The 19,276-nt window shown below is 52.8% G+C and overlaps 1 protein-coding gene across 2 annotated transcripts in view; it reads left to right on the forward strand.

The window, feature by feature from the left end:
* WWP2 (WW domain containing E3 ubiquitin protein ligase 2) overlaps nucleotides 1–18,416 on the forward strand; it is a 142,450-nt gene extending 124,034 nt beyond the window's left edge. For both annotated transcript variants that reach the window (XM_028091849.2, XM_088027460.1), the window contains exons 11-24: nucleotides 4,378–4,432; nucleotides 7,917–7,998; nucleotides 8,800–8,928; nucleotides 9,306–9,381; nucleotides 9,691–9,762; nucleotides 9,990–10,078; nucleotides 11,897–12,056; nucleotides 13,349–13,482; nucleotides 13,682–13,822; nucleotides 14,091–14,211; nucleotides 14,519–14,623; nucleotides 15,564–15,660; nucleotides 15,823–15,895; nucleotides 16,413–18,416. In XM_028091849.2, coding sequence (XP_027947650.1) covers nucleotides 4,378–4,432; nucleotides 7,917–7,998; nucleotides 8,800–8,928; nucleotides 9,306–9,381; nucleotides 9,691–9,762; nucleotides 9,990–10,078; nucleotides 11,897–12,056; nucleotides 13,349–13,482; nucleotides 13,682–13,822; nucleotides 14,091–14,211; nucleotides 14,519–14,623; nucleotides 15,564–15,660; nucleotides 15,823–15,895; nucleotides 16,413–16,512 — 1,434 coding nt within the window. In that variant the 3' untranslated portion in view covers nucleotides 16,513–18,416. The remainder of the gene's footprint in view (nucleotides 1–4,377; nucleotides 4,433–7,916; nucleotides 7,999–8,799; nucleotides 8,929–9,305; nucleotides 9,382–9,690; nucleotides 9,763–9,989; nucleotides 10,079–11,896; nucleotides 12,057–13,348; nucleotides 13,483–13,681; nucleotides 13,823–14,090; nucleotides 14,212–14,518; nucleotides 14,624–15,563; nucleotides 15,661–15,822; nucleotides 15,896–16,412) is intronic.
* The last annotated feature ends 860 nt before the right edge of the window (nucleotides 18,417–19,276 follow it).

The raw sequence follows: 19,276 nt of genomic DNA on the forward strand, positions 1-19,276 counted from the left end.
ACGAAACGCAGTTCAAGATGGAAGCCAGGGGAACCCCACATCACAGTCTCCCACAGTTCCTTCCTGCCGTCTGCCTCATCACACACGTTTTTCAGTTTCTCTTATTGTTCCCTTCTTTCTTTCTTTTTTTTTTTTTAAAGATTTCATTTATTTATCTGACCAAGAGATAGAGAGCACAAGTAGGCAGAGAGGCAGGCAGAGGGAGAGGGGGAAGCAGATGCTCCCCTGAGCAAGGAGCCTGACGTGGGACTCGATCCTAGGACGCTGGGATCATGACCTGAGCCAAAGGCAGCCGCCCAACCGACTGAGCCACCTAGGCGCCCATTGTTCCGTTATTTCTGATATGCTTCCATTTCTTGATGCCCCAGCATGCCTTTGTTTCTTGTGAGCATCATGCACATACTTGTGTTCTGCCCTCACAGTTTTGCTATGCCTGCTCCTCTGTGATCCTACTGCGGTCCTGTGGGGATGCCTGCCCATTAGAGTGCATTGTGCCTACTCCTGTTTCCAAGGCACTCCCATTACCCCAGCTTTGGTCCTCCCTTAAGAACCACAGTCTGGGGGCGCCTGGGTGGCTCAGTCATTAAACGTCTGCCTTTGGCTCAGGTCATGATCCCAGGGTCCTGGGATTGAGCCCTGCATCAGGCTCCCTACTCTGCGAGAAGCCTTCTTCTCCCTCTCCCACTCCCCCTGCTGTGTTCCCTTTCTCACTGTCTCTCTCTCTCTCTTTCTCTGTCAAATAAGTAAATAAAATCTTAAAAAAAAAAAAAGGACCAAAGGAGGTAGCCAGTGTCTTCAGGACTGAAAAAGATCATTCTGTGGCTCCTAATGTGTGGATGCCAAATTGTGTTATCCAGAAACAGACAACTCTCATTTCTTACTCTGCAGAGAGCCCCTTGGATTGAACTCTCAAACACCTGGGTTTTGTTCTGCACCCATGGGGTAGATCCTTAAAAAAGGAGCCTGCCTTCTATACAGTAACCTTTATGCCCTTCCCAGAGCCTTTCTTGCCCTCGGCTGTATTTGCTAGACATTCTTTATTTCTGAGTTTGTATCTTAAAATATTACTGGAACTTAGTGCTTAGTCCCTGAGGGAATTGAACTCAACGTGAGCTGTCTGGCTCGGGGCCTGCACCTCAGATGTCCCAACCGAGGGACAGTTACCAGGAAAAGAATTCAGTAGTGTTGCTTTCTGTTCCTACTAGTAAAGGAAACTGTCTTGTCGCTAAGAGTCACCTGCACATCCCAGGATCTTTCTTCCGACTGTAATCCCTCCATGCCCCTTTCTCTGTGCTTCTCTGGCTGTGTTCCAAGCAATACTTAGGATCACTCATTTTAGGGGAAATGTGGGAGAAGAGAAGGGGCAGTTGGTTGACTTACTGGAGATGTGGGGTTTTGGTTTTCAGGCCATGGTGTGTAGCTCTTATTTTTGTTTCTCTTTGGCTTCTTTCTGTCCACTTCCTTTTCTTATTTTCAAGTTGTACTATGTACATTAGGGAAGAAATGTCCAAAATAGTTAAGTGCTTTGCTTTAACTGCAAGCAGTCAAATTGTTGTGAGTGTCAGCTTTCATTGACTCCTTCTCGTGCATTGTTCATGCTTATCAATCTCTGGTCACTTTCCCTTCCTTCTTGCTTCCTCTTCTGTTCCCTTTTCACAGGTTTTGGGGGTGTGTGGATCTGATAGGCTGAGAATAGGACAATGCCAAGGAAATTTTTTTAAAAAAGCAACAGGACAGTGAAAGAGAGCCAACATTGTATGAGGTTTAAAAAAAAGACAAGGATTAAGAAAAAGGTTGGGGCACCTGGGTGGCTCAATCAGTTAAGCGTCGGACTCGATCTCAGCTCAGGTCTTGATCTCAGGGGTTGGGAGTTCAAGCCCTGCATTGGGCTCCACGGTGGGTATGGACCCTACTTAACGAAAAGAAAGAAAGAAAGAAAGAAAGAAAGAAAGAAAGAAAGAAAGAAAGAAAGAAAGAAAGAAAGAAAGAAAGAAAAAGACAAGAGTTGATAGTTTTTTTATTCTCCTCCCTGTGCTTTGTATACAAGTTGTAGTTGATTTTGATGAATCATAGAAATCCAGTTGGTTAAACTTAGGCAAAAAGTTCTGAATGAACAGAATGATGAAGAACCAAGCTCTGGCAGAAACCAGGGGTAGGCTGGGCAAAGGCATAGTTTGTGCAGGACATTGCCCTGCTGTTCTGCCATTAAGCACTTGTTGCTCCTGAGGACTGTGGACTCTCCCGCAGCAGTGAGTCATTTCCAACAGACCTCGTGCTTTCCTGCTGTTCCCCGGTAGTTCTGAGTGGGGGCATCTGGCTGGCTTTTCTTTAAGTTTGTGCCTACACTGTAGGTGCCATGGTGTTGGAAAAGGAAATATTTGATAGCTGATAAATATTTTTTGGTTTCTAGTTCAATGCGGGTCATGGAGGCTGTCAGTAAAGATTGGTCTGTTGATCTGTCAAGTTATGCAGAAGATGACCGTCAGTCCACTGAAGCCCAGTTGGTACCAGTTGGGAGCTAATTTCCCACTGGAGCCCATGACTGCCTTATGGGTTATCCACTCATTCAGAAAAAAAAAAGACTTGAAGCAGCGAACAGTTTTGCTCTGAATGCTTCTTTTATTTTTTTAAAATGACCTTTTCTGTATTTCTTCCCTTTTGCTACAGCTCATGACCCACTGAGTTCTATTTGGCTTCATTATCTGAAATGTATGCGTATTTCACAAGTTAGTTCCTTTCCTTCTGTTACCAAATGCTTTTACAGCTATTGCTCTTTTGCGTTAACAAGGTTGGAGGAACTTAGGTTTTAGGAGGTGCTGCAGCCCACCCCCACCCCCTCGCACTTTTACCAGAATGACCTCTGGGAGCTCCTGTTCAGTAGCCATCAGACAAATCTGAGTTGGGATGGTGGTTTGAGCACGTCCTCCAGGACGATGGTAACGGGGGCCCTAAATCGAGCACGGCCCAGCTTCCCACACCTTTGTGCAGTTTCATTCTGCTGGGCAGGCGGCCCTTTGCTGAAAGGGGGCTCTGTCCCGTCAAGGAACCTATGGTTTCAAGACTTAAACATCTCTGTTGGAACTTGCTTTGGAAGAGTTGCCTGTGTTGTCACCTTAGAAAGAAAGTTTCTCTGTCCTTTCAGCTGGGGGCGGGGGGGCCGGCTGTGAAGGTGGGGGGGTGTGCGTTGGCAGTTGAGTTCCACCAATGTTTTCTCAAGCCGAGACTGAGCCCCATTCATCGTCCTGCCCGTGTGTGGCTCCGTCACCCCCAGACAGAGCCAGCCGGGCAGCCCAGAGTCTGCACTGAGAACTTGATCCCTTCATGCGACGATTAAATTTTAGTAAGTGAAATAAAAATGCTTCAGCAAAAAAGAAAAGAAAAGGAAAAAAAAGCAAGCAAGCAAGTGTGGAACAACGGAACAAGACTTGTTTTATTTAACTATGAAGAGTGTTTGACTGTTTGACAACAGCCCCCTTCCCCGCAGGATATGAGAGCTCTCCGTCCACTGCAGCCCTGCCCCAGGGATCTCCCAGCAGAATTAGGCTGGGGCTGGGGGGTGCGAATGTAAACAGTGACCCTGAAGGCCTGGAGTCTCCCCCCCCTTCTTTCTCCTGTCTCTCCTCCTTGCTTGCCACCTCGCCCCCCTCCCCACCTCCCCAGACAGGCACACACAGAACACTGAGCAACTTCAGGTTCAGGCTGGGGGAGAATAAAGGTGCTTTGTGAAGGGAAGCAAAACATTCCTGGGGGAGGTGAGGGGCCTGGGGCATGAATGTGCCCTCAGTCTGGGCCGGTTCTGCACACCACGGCTGCTCCCTCTGCCAGCGCACCCAGGAGGGAGGTGGAGGGAGGAGGGCCCAGCCCCCAGCCAGGAAGCTCTGGGCGTGGGCAGGGCTTGTGGGAATGATTTCATTGGAAAGGCCTGCGATATTTTTTCCCCTCCCGTGTGTGGTTCTTGGAGAAAGTTGGAGGTGGTGGTGATTTCAGTCGCCCTGGCCGCCGGGGAGCCGGAGCTGAGAGCAGAGGCACCGGCCGAGTGTGCGGGGCCGTCGGGCCAGGGCCCTCCTGCCACGCCTGGGGCCAGCTCTCTGCCTCCACAGCCCTGGCCCACCTTCCTCTGCACGCATCTTCCTCCCCCTCGCTCCGCCCTCTCCAAAACCTGTCGGGGCCCTCCGTGTGGGGGGTTCTTTTTCGGTTTTTCTTTTTGGAGGAAAACTTCTGGGAGGAGGAGATGTCACCTCAGGCCCCACTGTAGCCTGTGTACCAAGTGCTCAAATGTGAAAACGAGTCCTTGGCATTTTTATTTTTATCGATTGACTTATTTTTAACCGGCGGCTTTTTTTAACCTCTGTGTTCTGCTGTGTTTCTTGTGTTTAGTCTTCAAGTACTTCGACTGACCATGACCCACTGGGCCCCCTCCCTCCTGGCTGGGGTAAGTACCGAGTTCTTCCGTGTGCTCAGCCATCTGTCAGCTGATGCCCCGCTGAGCTCTGTCGTCTTTCCCTGAGCGGCTTCCTCACTCCCAGCCCTCAACTGCCCGTTTCGCTTCTCGCCAGCACGCTCTGTGGGGAGGCCCAGCCTGAGTGGTTACCGGCGTTGGAGCTGGAAGGTTGGGAAGGCAGTTGAGTTCCCCTGCACGCCTGGAGCATTCACCCGCCATGGCTGAAGGAGTGTAACCCTGCGGACAGAGCCCCTGGGCGGCCATGGGACTGTTGGGTTTTGGTCCTGACCTTGAACTGTCTACCCAACCATCCGACCTGTCATTGACTAAAACATTCTGGCACTGGCTTACTCGCTGGTGCATTGGTTTCAGGTCTGTGGCTGTGTGATTGGGAGGAGCCACCCCACCAAAACTTTCTTTGCAGCTGAGATGTTGGAGGACTTCAGCCTAATTTTGACTAAAGAAAGCCACCTTTTTTCTTTGTGACACAGTTGTGAAAGAGGCCAGAGGGAAGCAGATGAGAGAGTTGAGCGCCAGGCGGCAACTCAGTGAAAGCGCATCGTTGCTGGTTAATAGTACGATGCTGGATTCACCTTGTCACTGGAGAGTTTTAGCTCCGGTGTGTGATTTGCCAATAGTGAGTTAGAAGGATGGACGTCTCTGACTTGGGAGAAATTATGGGCTTTGTGGCTATTTTGGGAAGGAGTGATTATGCTCAAAGGGGTCACGAGAGTTGGTGAGACTCAGTGCATTCTGCAGCTCTGAGCCAGTACAGAAAGGCCCTGGGGCTGGAAGAGGGCAGTTTTTTGTAGGAATCGGCAGGTGTTGGATTTAATGTATTGGTTGGGCTGGTGGAGGACAGTAAATGCTAGTTTGGTGGTGTGCACATGTGGTATTAAATTGGGCAGGGGCATGCTCCCCAATAAAGATGGAGGAGCGGACAATGATAGGATGAGCATGAACTGGAAAAGTATGGCTTTTGAGCTGGGACCCCCTGGTATAGACACACTACTCCCTGGTAGCAATTTACCAGGTTGCGTCACCCCCCTCCTTGGGCCCACAGGGTGTCACTTAGTGAATTACCACTGCATTCCAGAGCCCTGGAAGGACCTCGTAGACCTTCTAGGGGGACGTATTGGTTAGTGGGGCCTCCAGACAGTTCTTGATTTTCAGCTAGGGAATCCCTTACACACACAGATCATCCACCTGGCTCTTTGAACTGATGAAAGGTCCCTGGTATCTCAGAGATCAGCAGCCAGTCGAGTCTGAGGAGTTGAACACAGGATCCCAGGCGAGGCAGGGGAGAACGCATCAGATTAAGCAAGAATCCGTGGTGTTGTTTGGGAGCCAGTAGACGCTGTGGCCTGGAGCCAGGGACCCAGAGTTGTTCGTGGATCTATAGCATCAAATGATTGATTTCTGTACGGGTTCTGTTACATGATGGTCACCAAGTAAGAGCAACTTTAGTGCCTCGAAAAGAGCTCCCAGAAGCCAAGTGTGGAATGTCTGAGACGGGAAGAGGAGCCATGGCCAAAGTCAGCGGTGTTTACATATGACCAGGAAAACACACAAGCTTATATTCGTATGAAACTGAGAAAAAAGAACATCCGGCCGAGGGCCAGGGCACCTCCCTAAACAGATCCTTTGGGCTCTGTGTTGGCTTTTTCAGGGCTGGGGCAGGGCCACCTTCCCAAGGAGAGTTCAGTGAACAGGAAGAGCAGCAGAACCGAGCGAGAATTGCATTTAGTGGGAGCCTGCGATCAAATCTACTGGGCTCTCCTGCTCACCATCCTGGGTCCCTTTTTGCTCCTCCGGGAGAGACCCCATGGTTCTCCCTACACCCAGGGGTTAGGATGCCTTGGGTTTAGATCCACATCTCTTCAGATGCCTTGACCCTGCACACGTGACTCAATGCTTCCAAGTCTGCTTCTTCCCAAAGGAGGCAAGCTAGATGCTCACTTCAGGACTTTCCCAGCCCCCAGACTATGAAATTGTACTCAGTGAGGCAGTTCCAGTAGCCCCCACCTCTGCCCACAGCAGCGAGTGCATAGGCCCCAGGCCGGCTGGACAGATCTCCCGGCCTGATGATTAGCATTGGCTTTGACCCTTGGCAGAACAGACACGGAGGATCTAGTTCAAAGCAGAAGCTTCTGGGATGGGAGCGGCTTCTCCTTTTCCTCAGAACCTTCTTGGGAAGCTTGTCTTCTGTGGGACAGTCCCACAAAGTGAGCTGAGGTGATGCTAGCTCTGTCATAATTTGGGGCATCTCTTTTCTTTCCTTTTGTCTGTGCTTTAAACATTTCTGTCAAGTAACGGATACCACGTGAGGCAGAGAGAGTCCAAGACCCTGGGTTGATCCTGAGAACGTTGCAGCCTGATGCTTGAGGGGAGAGGAGTGGGCTCCTCGGTTCTGTGCCTTTTTTAGCTTTTGGTTTCCCCCTCACTTCTGGAACTAATTATTTTTATTTCTTTAATTTTGCCCTTTCATTGTCAAAGAGGGAGGGCCATTTGCATCATTTGTTTGGGGGACAGAAACAGATTTGAAGGCTCAAGAACTTCCTGGGAAAGGTGACCTCGCTTGGGTTTGCAGCCTTGCTCCTAGTCTTGCCTGTCATCCACTTGGACCTCATGGGGCACCCCTCTCAACACCTCTCAAAGCCCGGAATCACCAGCTAGAGTTGGGTCTGCCCAGACTCCCACCCGTGAGCACCCAAGCCCCGAGAGAGGGGAGAGAGTAAGGATTGTTCAGAGGGCAGGGGCAGTATGTGTGAGCACCCGCAAACACTGCCGTGGCTCAAAGCACACACTTAGGTGTAAGAACAAGGTGGGCATTGTAAGTGCCCACAGCCCTAGGCATTTTATAATGCACACGTGTGGTGTAGCGGTTTTGCTGAGTTGTGAGAGTTTTAGAACAAAGCTTTGCCTTTATGCGGGGGGAAAGAGAGAAGGTGGACCGTAGATCGGCCCTGTGGCCCAGAACGCTGATCAAAAGGATATGAAGGAAAATGCAGCCACCCCCCAATGACCCTGTTTGGATGGAGCAGTTGCAGGACCAGAGACCAGCCCGTGAGGGACTGGGGTGGGGACGGGGGTTGAGGGGAGGCTGGCCGTGCCTCCACTTTGCACACAGCTGGATGCAATTATGCCTCTGGTTTCAGCTGGGCTGCTCCCCCTCCCTGTTGCCACACCGCCCCCTTCCCTCCAACAGATCGACCAACCAAAGACAGTGCTGGATCTCGAGTTGGAAATGTGTTTATCCTTCTCCCACTCCCCAGCAGGGAAAGGTTCTCTTTGTCCTCTTTACAGGGACACATGTGAGTGAGCCAGGGTTTCAGCGGTTAAACTTCTCTAAGAGGTCGGGAACGGGAGCAGACATTCAGACCTGGTGCCCAGGAGGTGGGAGTCAGAGGGGAGTGGAGGCGGGCCCCAGAGTTTTCCAGCTGATTGTCCTCTTTTCTTTCTCCTCCCACGGCAGAGAAGAGACAGGACAATGGACGGGTGTATTACGTGAACCATAACACACGCACTACCCAGTGGGAGGACCCTCGCACCCAGGGGTAAGGACTTGCGCTGGGTTGGCCCTGTGTAGGCCCCCTGGAGCTCCAGTGGTGGCCAAGTGCCCTGAACTGCGTTGGGCCTCTCTGGTCAATATTCTCGGATCTTCGGCTACACACCAGTACCCCAGGACCCTTACCATATAGTGTCTGCCCAGTGAGCCTTGAACGTGGCTTCTTAAATTGACCTTCCTGATGGGGCGCCTGGGTGGCTCAGTCGTTAAGCGTCTGCCTTTGGCTCAGGTCATGATCCCAGGGTCCTGGGATCAAGCCCCGCATCGGGCTCCCTGCTCAGCGGGGAGCCTGCTTCTCCCCCTCCCACTCTCTCTGCTTGCGTTCCCTCTCTCGCTGTGTTTCTCTCTGTCAAATAAATAAAATCTTAAAAAAAAAAAAATTGACCTTCCTGATGGATAGAGTGGCCCAACTGGCGGGTATTGCTGGTCTCTGTGCCACTTGTGCAGGCTGCTAATAGTGTGATTTCAAGAGGTTTGAGGGAACCTCTGCACCCCCACCCTCCAGAAGCAAGCTAGTCTAGGATAGGGGCGTATGGAGTCTCACAATTGCTGGTTGGCCACTCAGGCCACGGCCGTCTACCCAGAGCTGGTACGTGACCTCTCTCTGCTCCAGAACTGTCCTCATGACTTGGGTGGTACCAGGTGCCTTTCCTCAAGGGCCACCGTCAAGGGCTGTGCGGGGCCCGGGTAAAAGCAGAGAGCAAGCAGCAGTTTGGCAGCCCCAGCCTCCTAAGCATTGAGGCCCAGAAGGAGAGCTCGGCTCATAACTCCTCTCTTCCTGTGCTTCCAGGATGATCCAGGAACCAGCGTTGCCCCCGGGGTGGGAGATGAAGTACACCAGTGAAGGGGTACGCTATTTTGTGGACCACAATACACGCACCACCACCTTTAAGGATCCTCGCCCAGGGTTTGAGTCTGGGTAAGGACTTCCCACGGGCCGCCGTAGTATCTCTTCGCAAGGTCCGGGTTTATCCTTGACTCTCTCCTTTTACTGCCCTCTGGTGGCTAATTTTGGGGTCACATTAGAGGGATGGCAGGAGGATCTGGAGGAGTGGGGAGGGGAGCTGTCCTCTTTATTCGGAATAACACTAGTGGTCTTTCTCTAAAAGCAAGAGGTCTGGCTTTATTTCTGGTTTTTGTTTTTACTTCTCAAATCTGTCTACAGAAATGCCAGTTATTTCCTTTCTTTTATGCCCGCCTTTCTGGTCTTTAACATAGCATCAGCTTGCCTCAGGGCTAACTTCTGCTAATTTTTGAGAAATCACATGGGTTCTAGAACATCTTTGCTCTCCCCAGGACGAAGCAAGGTTCCCCTGGTGCCTACGACCGAAGTTTTCGGTGGAAGTATCACCAGTTCCGTTTCCTCTGCCACGTGAGTTCTGGGACTGGACCTCTGCCAGACACTGGGGTTGACTGAGTTACCTCGGCATGATTTCCCAGTCTCGCAGAGGTGTTGAGATGCCTGTGTCCCAGGTGGTGACTGGTTACTTGTCCTGCCCTGAGCATTGTCTGACATCGTCTTCTGACAACCAGCTCCCATTTCTGGGGTACCAGGCTCTCCGCCACTTGCCCAGGGAGACGGGGAAGCCTGTTTGTACAGACAGGAGACCCGACTGAATAGTGACCACTGAGGTCCTGATTTGGGGTTGGTTTTCTTTTTTTCCTTTTTTTTCTTTTTCAGTCAAATGCCCTCCCCAGCCATGTGAAGATCAGTGTTTCCAGGCAGACGCTTTTCGAGGATTCTTTCCAACAGGTTAGAGAATAATCATGGTGTCTAAGACCCAGCGAACAGAAGGCCCCCTCACACCACCCTGTCTTCGATCATGTGGCCTGTTAGCCCCACATGGTAGAGTTTCCAGGGTGTGGGCCTTGGTGACAAGTGTCTGCGGAAGAGCAGGACTTAGAATTCCCTGCCCCCTGTCCCCGGCCTGCCATGGAAGCGGGGAGTGGCAGGCTGGCCACGATGCTCTGTCTCCCCAGATCATGAACATGAAGCCCTATGACCTGCGCCGCCGGCTCTACATCATCATGCGGGGTGAGGAGGGCCTGGACTACGGGGGCATCGCCAGGTGAGCTCAGCGCCCCTGGAAGGCTGTGCTGCACCCCCGTCTCCCTAGGCTCTAGCGCTCGCGGCCAGAAAGCTGCCTCCCCCTTGCTCAGATCGGTTCCCAAAACTCTCAGGCACCTTCAGGAGTCGGCATGGGTAGGGCCAGTCCCCATCCTGGGGTCCGCTTCTGGGCTGGGCATTAACCCTTGAGTTACTGGTCTGTGGAGAGGCTGGGCGCTTCAGAGGGACGGTGGTGTGTGATTTCTGTACCTGAACCAGTCTGGCTGCACCGGTGGGCAGTGGTTAAGTATTGGTGTCCTATGATTTCCGTTAGAAATCAACGCTGGGCTTCTCTTCTTGAGGCAGCTGGGCCAGGTTGAATCTGGTGTGCTGGTGTGTGCCTGACATATACAAGTTGTGTCACCATCCAGAGGGCCTTGATCAGCGCTCGCTACACATCACGTGCAGAGGGTCAATAAAGTTAAAATGGCTGATGTACCCATAAAAAGAGCCTAAAAGCATCGTCTTGCCCTCACCCCAGTCTACCTGCAAAAGTTAACAGTCTCTTTGACAAAACGTTGCCTTGGATCTTGGGGCTGAAGTCCCCTGGCAGGGAGAATGAGCACCTTGGCCTGCGGTGACTGCTCAGCTCACTGACCTCTCATGGTGTGGGGACATCTTCTCTCTTGGTGTTGGGTTCACTTGTTTCTGGTCCTCTGTTTGCTGGTGGCGCTGCCCTCCTTGTTGGCCCCTGTGGATCAATTGCTCTTTTTCTGTGGTGACCATGGTGACCTTCTCTCCAGGCTCTGCTTGGTGGTGTGGCTCCCACCCCGTGTGTGTCTGTCTCTCTGTGTCCTGCCAGTGGTTTTACCCTATGGTAGGTTACGTCATGCTGTTCTACCACAGGGTAGAACCACGGACAGGATACCGAGGCACCCTCTGCATCGAAGGACTCCTCGTCTGCCCGGCCACAAGCAGCCAGGGACTGGCCCCCTTGGGATGTCCCCCTGCTGGTTTAGCTCAAGCCTGAAAGGACCCTCAATTCTGGCTTGAGGCTTGTACCTAGGCCACAAAGAGATGGCAAGGCATGGGTGTTGGTTCAGACAAATGCGTGGAAGTGTGGGAAAGGGTATGGTGATGGGGTCTAGGGTAAGGGGAGGGCAAAGAGCAAGGGAAATGAGATACCTTTTGTATAGCTAATGGGAGTGAGGTTTGTAATCTAGAGGCAGCATGGATTAGTCAGGACCTAGGAACATGTTACTGTGTATTCATTTCATGCTGCCTACTCAGGGTGGAAACGGGGAGGGGGGGGCGCTGTTTCCTACAGCACCTTTGCAAGATTTAGAAAAAGATGCTCTTTCTCAAGACACTTCCATGTTGGGAAATGGTCATGATATTTTGGTTTTATCAGAAAAAAACCAGGTTGACTGCTGTATGCAGGAAAATTGTAATAAATGTGCAAATCTATGACATTTTAACATAGTGCTCTTGTACGATGCACAGCCTACACAACTGTGCATGGTGGCCTCAGGGTACCAAAAGCCCCTTTGCCATCAGCCACACTGGATAACGGATGTAAAGTCCTGGAATGCATCACCTGGGAGCCCAGATATGTGCACGCAGGCTTTCCTGAGCGCTGTCCACAAGTGCAGTTGTTGTTCTGGTTCACCCTTGCTCACTGACCCGCTGTTAATACAGTGTTCATCCCAGTGGAGCTCGACTCCCAGGGACCCGTGTCTCCAAACTAGCTGAAACAGGACAGCAGAAGAGAGTCACATCTCCAGTGTAGTTGTGCAGGAAGGGATCCATTACTCTTGTTTTTCTCTGTCTTCTCTCATAGGGAGTGGTTTTTCCTCCTGTCCCATGAGGTGCTCAACCCCATGTATTGTTTATTTGAATATGCTGGGAAGAACAATTACTGCCTGCAGATCAACCCTGCCTCCTCCATCAACCCTGACCACCTCACCTACTTCCGCTTTATTGGCAGATTCATCGCTATGGTAAGATGCATGGCTGTGAGATCTCTAGAGAGGGCAGTAGCCAAGGAGGCCAGATGTACCGACAGCGACCTGCAGTGGGTGCCCTCTCTCTGAGCCCCACACTCCTCCTCGCACAGCGCCTAACAAGAAATGCAGAAAGCTGGAGAGAGTTCTGGAGACAGTTCAGAGCTCTCTCAGTGGCACCCCCAGGGACTTTGAGAGAGTTTTCTTGTGTTGATTTGTGTAAGACTTGTTGAGCGATAGGCCAGGTTTTCGGGACCATGGACATCACTTAACTTTCAGCGTCCACCCTGTCGAGGATGTTGGCATGACAAACACTGCCCACTTGCTGTCTTTCTTGCAGGGGGGAGGGAAGATGTGGGGCGGGGTACCACCGTTTGTCACAACCCTCGGGTGAGAGTGTTAGGGAATGTCTGCCTGAGACACTGGGGCCTTCTGGAAGGGGGTTTGGAATCAACACTAGCTTAGAACAGAGCCTGGTAGACCAGCTGGTCAGGATGTAGGAGGCATCATCATCATCAGGGAAGGGGGAGTCACGGTACCCGTATTTATCTAGAAATAGGAACACAGTATGAATAGAGGAGGGCGTCGTGTCACATGCATCCTGTTGAGTGTCTCCTGAGGGTGGAGAACCAGGATTGAGAAAGGGGAGCCCATAGTAGCCACAGTCCTTCTGCCATATTTGGTAGTTTGAGATGTTTCATTGCTAATTTTCCTTTGCTTCTTCCTGACTTCCCGAATGCTCTGCCCGCGAGAACCTAAGAGCCATGACTAAATATGTGCCTTCCCCTTGTCTGGAAGTTCTTGGCCAAGGTGCTGGGCTCAGGAAGTGGGCACATTCTTCCCAGGTCTAGAGACCCGCTTGGCCCAGCAGCCGACAGGACAGACCAGTAAAACCCTAGACTATTACTCACCACTGGCCCGCCAGCTCCCGCCGTTGACAGCGTCTGCATTATTTTTGGCTGCCTCTGCCGCCCAGCTCTGAGCGTCACTGACTCACTCGTCAGGGCTGCCACCTGGGCTTGTGCTGTCCGTAAGCGTGGGGCAGATCTCCGCTAGAGCAGGGAGCCGGCGGGCAAGTGTGCTGGGCAGGCAGTGCGTTCCTAAGTAGGCCAGCTCTGCTTGCCCCTGTGCTCTGCAGCTGTGATGAGACACCGTCCCGAGGTCACAGTTGCTCTTGGGGAGAAAGGGTAGGTGGCAGTAGTTGGGCTTTGGTGTGGAGCATCCAAGAGCCTGCCTCGGGCAGTGCCCTAAGAAGACCAAAGCCCTTTGCCATGTCTCTTCTTCCTCAGGCTCTGTACCATGGAAAGTTCATTGACACAGGCTTCACCCTCCCTTTCTATAAGCGGATGCTCAACAAGAGACCAACCCTGAAGGACCTGGAATCTATTGACCCTGAATTCTACAACTCTATTGTCTGGATCAAGTGAGTCCTCTCCTTTGTGCCATGCTGGGAGGGGAGGGGTCTCTGGTTGGGGAGTAGGCCTTACTGGCCTTTATTTTCTCTGCCAGAATGGCTCTGAGCTCAGACGGGCTGTGAGTCCTAGCGTCCCATGAGCACTAAAGTGAGTGACAGAGCAGGATGAGGGGTAGACCTCTTCCCTCTTGGTCTCTCGTGCCCCCAGAGAGAACAACCTGGAAGAGTGTGGTCTAGAGCTGTACTTCATCCAGGACATGGAGATCCTGGGCAAGGTGACAACCCACGAGCTTAAGGAAGGTGGTGAGAGCATCCGAGTGACAGAGGAGAACAAGGACGAGTACATCATGTGAGTTTTAAGCGCTGGGGGGGCGAGGGGAGGGGAGCAGAGCCACCCCCGTCTCTGGGGCACCCTCCACCCAGGCCCCCTGCGCATTTCACCAGGGATCACAGCCTCCCATTTGGCGTCTGCCCCGGGGCCGGCAGCCCACTGGCTCTGGGTGCGCCGAAGCCACCTCTCAGCCAATTGCCCGCTGTGACAGCAGCCTCCTGGCACGCCCCAGGCTGCGTCTGAGCAGTGCGTCTCGGCTCCACTGATGGCTGGTCTTCGGTTTTAGGCTGCTGACCGACTGGCGTTTCACCCGGGGCGTGGAAGAGCAGACCAAAGCCTTCCTGGATGGCTTCAACGAGGTGGCCCCCCTGGAGTGGTTGCGCTACTTTGATGAGAAAGAGCTGGAGGTGAGAGCTGGGGTCGCCGGGCACCCTGAGCCTCTGCCTCCGGGGCGGTTGTGCCCTTTGTTGGCAAACTGTGTCTCCAGAGAACCTCACCAGTAGAACCTCACACTCCCTCGGGACCGAGGCAGCAGGGCAGATAGTTGTGATTGGGTTTCTCACCCTTATTTTGAGGGCGTCCACATTCAAGACTCGTATCACCCATGTTATTAGCACTGCCAGCAGAATTCATGAAGATGCTCGGGATGCTTTGATCTGCTCGTGAGTGGGAAGGGGGCTGGCACTGGGCGGCTGACACCTGTCCTCCCTGCAGCTGATGCTTTGCGGCATGCAAGAGATAGACATGAGCGACTGGCAGAAGAACACTATTTACCGACACTACACCAAGAACAGCAAGCAGATCCAGTGGTTCTGGCAGGTAGGTCCTGGGGCCCGTCCCAGCGGGGTTGGAGTAAGGGTCTGGACAGGGATGTTTTAGCAGTCAGCCACAGGAAAGAGACCCGATTCGATCTCAGGCTCAAGGACAAGTGTTGCATGGTCACCTCCCTCATCTCTGACGCTCCCCTCACTTTGTGAAAGGAGAAGAGAAACCCAGCCTTGGGATGAACAGAGCTGTTGCAGCTGGATTGTGACCAGGGCTCTTGACAGGACATGGTGGTCAGCCTTGGCGGGCAGGAGGGTGAGCCTGCAGGCAGGAAGGAAAGCTCCCATCGGTTGTGTGCTTTTCCTTCCAGCCACGGGGGACGGGACAGCACATGCTTGTCCCCAGAGAACCTGAATGAGCTCGGAGTCCTGGATATAATGAGTTGATTCTTTTATATGTGTAGTCTTGTCGTTGTCGTCATGAAGTATAGCATGCATGAGAAAGAGTAGGTAAATAAAAACTTCTTTGTGAAGGCAAAATTCCCATCCCATGAAATTCACCATGTTAAGCATTTTAAGGTGTTACTGTTCACTGGCCCTTCACAGTGTGATGCGGTCATGACCACCATCTAATTCCAGAACATTACATCTTCCCCCGCAAAAGAAACCCCATACCCATTAAGCAATCACTCCCATCCTTAGTATATTTTTCAAAGCAGAACTTGGATGGGAAAAGACTACCTGACTCGAGGGGCCCCTGAGACCAGAGATGTCCCGTGGGCTGGTAGGACTGGCCTCCGAACTCAGCCTGTCAGAGGGAGCGGCTTTGGGGTTTCCAAGGATGGTGGCTGTAACCCCCCCACCCCCCATGCAACCTGGGCTTTGTGTTCTCAGCCCTAAAGAGGGGTTCCAGCTGACAGAAGTCACAAGTTAGAGCGAGGTTCTGGGTCACGTGGGTTGCCTGGCTCTGCTCTGACTGGTGGAGTTCGTTCCAGGTGGTGAAGGAGATGGACAATGAGAAGAGGATCCGACTGCTGCAGTTCGTCACGGGGACTTGCCGCCTGCCTGTTGGCGGATTTGCGGAACTTATCGGTACGTCTTCCCTTGCCCTGCTGGGGCCCTAGGGTGGGCCTGAGGGCTGCTCCCACCCGGTGAGTCAGTGGGCGGGGCCTGAGCCATCTGTGGGGTGGAGTCAGGGTCCTGCCCACAGAAGGCGTGGTCCTGTTGTATATGCTGTTTCTCTTTGGGTAACAGGTAGCAATGGACCACAGAAGTTTTGCATCGACAAGGTTGGCAAGGAAACCTGGCTGCCCAGAAGTCACACGTGGTGAGCCTGCTGGTTTTACTGGGAGGTGGCCAGAACCTCACAGACCAGATGAGTTCCTGAGGGCAGCCCTGTGGGTGGGGCAGCTTCAGGGACTAAGGCAACTTTTGTGTGGCCCTGGGGTTGGAGAGGAGGGGCTTCTGATTTTGTGGGGGTTGTGGCGCAGTTCCGTGTCCTCATGGCCTCACCAGCTATTAAATATTCAAACACTTCTATTCCACTAGACAAAGAGCTGCTTCCCTGTGTGCCCTCTGCCCAGGCCCCCATTTCTCCAGTTGCCCTGCCCTGTCTGCTGACCCTTCGGGGTGGGGGGTGGAGGTGGGGGCTTGAGCAGGGACAGGAAGCATGAAGGCCTCACGCACGCAGCAGAGCCCTCAAGGACTCTGTTCCGGCATCTGGCCACTTGGTGGTGTGGTCAAGCCACGGTCACGTGAACTCTTGACCCCACTGTAGCCAGGCTGGGGCAGGGCCATGGAGCCCTGACCTCTCTCTGCTGACTGTTGTGCTTCCCTCTCAACAGTTTCAACCGCCTGGATCTCCCACCGTACAAGAGCTATGAACAGCTGAAAGAGAAGCTGCTGTACGCCATTGAGGAGACTGAGGGCTTCGGACAGGAGTAACTGAGGCTGCCCCCACACACACACACACCCCCAGCGCACATGTAGTCATGAGTTCTTCCTGCCCAAGAGGCCAGTGGCCACAGAGCTCCTGGGAGGCCCCCACCCCTGCCAGGTGGTGGCCGTGCGTGGGACCACACTGTCATCAGGCTGGTGGTAGCAGAGCCCGACCTCAAGAGGCCCTGCCTGTCCCCTCCTTTCTCCTACCCACTGGTGGCAGTCTGGAATAAAGCTCCCATGTCACCTTTGGCCCCATCACCCATTGCAAAGTCTGGGGGCCTGACCCTCTCTGTAAGCTCTTCCTCCTTTTCCCCTAAGACCAGTGCTAGGCATACATGAGTGTGTGGGGAAGGGGGCCCTGTGCCGAAGAGCTGCAGCAGAAGCCCTGGTTTTCATGGGCTAGTTAGGCAAGAAGGACACTGGCTGCTCACTCGGGGTAACTCCTCTGGGCTGAGAAGGCCCAGGGTCTTTGCCAGGAAAAGAGGTTCTGTTTTAAGTAGAACTTTTCCAGTGATCTGTATAAAATGGAGGTTTGAGGGAGAGGAACTCTTCCCACGCCCGGAGAGAGCTCTGGGTCGAGGCCCGCCGCTGCCTTTCCCAGCAGGACCCAGCCACTGAGGCTGAGCAGCGAGGCCCATCTCTGCACTTGGTGCGGGACAATTTGTTCTTTCCTGCGAATAAAGGGTTGTACCAGCTGCTTGGGTGTGAGTGGGCTGGAAACAACAAACTCCCTCAGACTTTCTTTTCCCTTTTATATCAACTTGAAGCATTTTGTGTGTAGGGTTACTTTGTGTTTTGATGTTGGTGTGCCGCTGTCACTTTCTGCCAAGGAGCTGGTACACCGGGAGTCGCTGGGACCTGGAGGGAACCGGCACCGTTGGTCCAAGAATTTCCCAAACAGCTGCTCCTCTTAGGAACCCCCTTCGCAATTCTGTGAGCTCAGACTGGCCTGACGCGGCGGCCCAGCTTCACAGCGGCCTAGTCCCCAGGCCTTGACAGAGAGGGGAGGGGGTGGTATCCCGGGTGTCGCCCAACCTGGCCACCTTTGGTAGAGAACTTCCTTTGCTAGATGTAGTTTTCCAGGCAGCCCCAAGTGATGGAGCATGTTGGGGTGGGTGACCCTGTCATTCCGTACCAGCCCCTGAGGCTACAGGCAGGTCCATTAGTCTCCTGTTGAGAATGCACCACCTCCTGTCCCAGCCACCCTAGAGCATGTTCATCCTGCCTGGAAGTGAGGCTTTATCTGCACATGGAAAATGATGCTCTTGGAGACCAGAGGAAGGGCCTCGAGCTGCCACACACAGTCTGACTTGGTTTCTGGAGCTCCTGCCAGTCTCCGACGTGTGGAGATGTGCAAGGCGGACATGCTCCTCTGGGATGCTGGAGGGGTGGTGGTCATGAGCAACCTGGTCTAGGCCCCTGGGGCTCTCTTACTGAGCACCAGCTGCAGACTAGCTTGAGCTTCCTAGGACCCTAGGCAGGCGCACTGACCAGTCACAGGGCCTTCTTAGGACCGGCTCACATCCCCAGATCATTTTCTCCCCCCCTCCCCGCTGCCCAGGAGGGACAGCCCGCGTCCGCTCTGTTGCGTGTGCTGATTTGAGTGTCTCGGCTCACTGGAGCTCAACCTTTTTTCTTTCCTTGAGTCATTTGCTGTGCTTCCCTGCAGTGTCCCTCTCTCCTGGGGGGGTTGGGGTGCAAGCTGCTCTGTGGGGTTTGGAAGCCTGAGACTCCTCAGTATTCAGAGTGTGTTCATGTGTGTGCGTGTGTGTACATACATGTATATAACTGAGGTGTTGTGTAGAATGTCCTTCGGTAGCTCTGGGTTGGTCAACGGATGGTTTTGTAATGCCTTCCCCCTTGCCTTGGTATTGCCAGTTTCTTGTGCAATAAAAAAATCAGCAGCTGTGGGTGGTGTTGGTGTGGATGTCTACAAAATCGCTGTCCTCTGGACGGGAGGCCTCTGGGCCCCACAGACCCTCCAGGCCGGGATAGGGGTGGAAGTTCCGTGACCTTGCTGGTTTTTCCTAAAATGTGTGTGTTATTAACCGAGACAGTCACACTTATGGGCGGCTGAGTCCTTGTGCAGGGGTTACGGGGGCAGCCCTTGGTCAGGATTGGACTCCCCCATCCTCCCCCTGCCAGGCCAGGGTTTCTGTGATCAGTTGTTGTGGGGCCAGAACATGAACTGCTGTGGCTGCAGGTTGGGTGGGGTTTTGCAAACCAGCTCCTGGGGACAGTGTCTGGGCAGTTGTTCATTCAAGAAGCATTTACTGAGTCCCACAATGACAGAGGGATGCCATGATCTTGAGCTAATGGTCATATGAGGTCTTGCCCCCCACTTTCCTGAACTCTTAAGGATTCATATGGGACAGATCACCATGCTGTTGTGTCTTAAGGCATTTGACATGGAAATGACGTCGATCAAGCCTTGCCCTTCTCAAGGGAGGCAGAGATGTTCAGAGTTTTTCCTCCCTGGAGTTTATTCCATGAATTCACTGCGCCCCTCCAAAGCCTTTTCTCACTTGACAGAGCAATGCTGTGCTTTGAGAAAATGATTGAAAAAAAGTCTACACGTTATGCAGACATCCCATAACAAATTCAAATAAGACATGCTCAGATGGAAACTGTTCTCCCCAGTCTTACCTGAGAAATAACTGCCGTTAAGTTTGCTGCGGCCCTTCCATACTACTTAGTGTGCACATGCGGATCATGTATACATGTCATTTTTAGATATACCCCAAAATGGGATTTACCTATGTTAACT

This window comes from Eumetopias jubatus, unplaced genomic scaffold (genome assembly GCF_037043125.1).
Source record: "Eumetopias jubatus isolate StellerSeaLion01/CBP00866 unplaced genomic scaffold, mEumJub1_p1.0 scaffold_10, whole genome shotgun sequence".
In the NCBI taxonomy this organism is placed as follows: domain Eukaryota; kingdom Metazoa; phylum Chordata; class Mammalia; order Carnivora; family Otariidae; genus Eumetopias; species Eumetopias jubatus.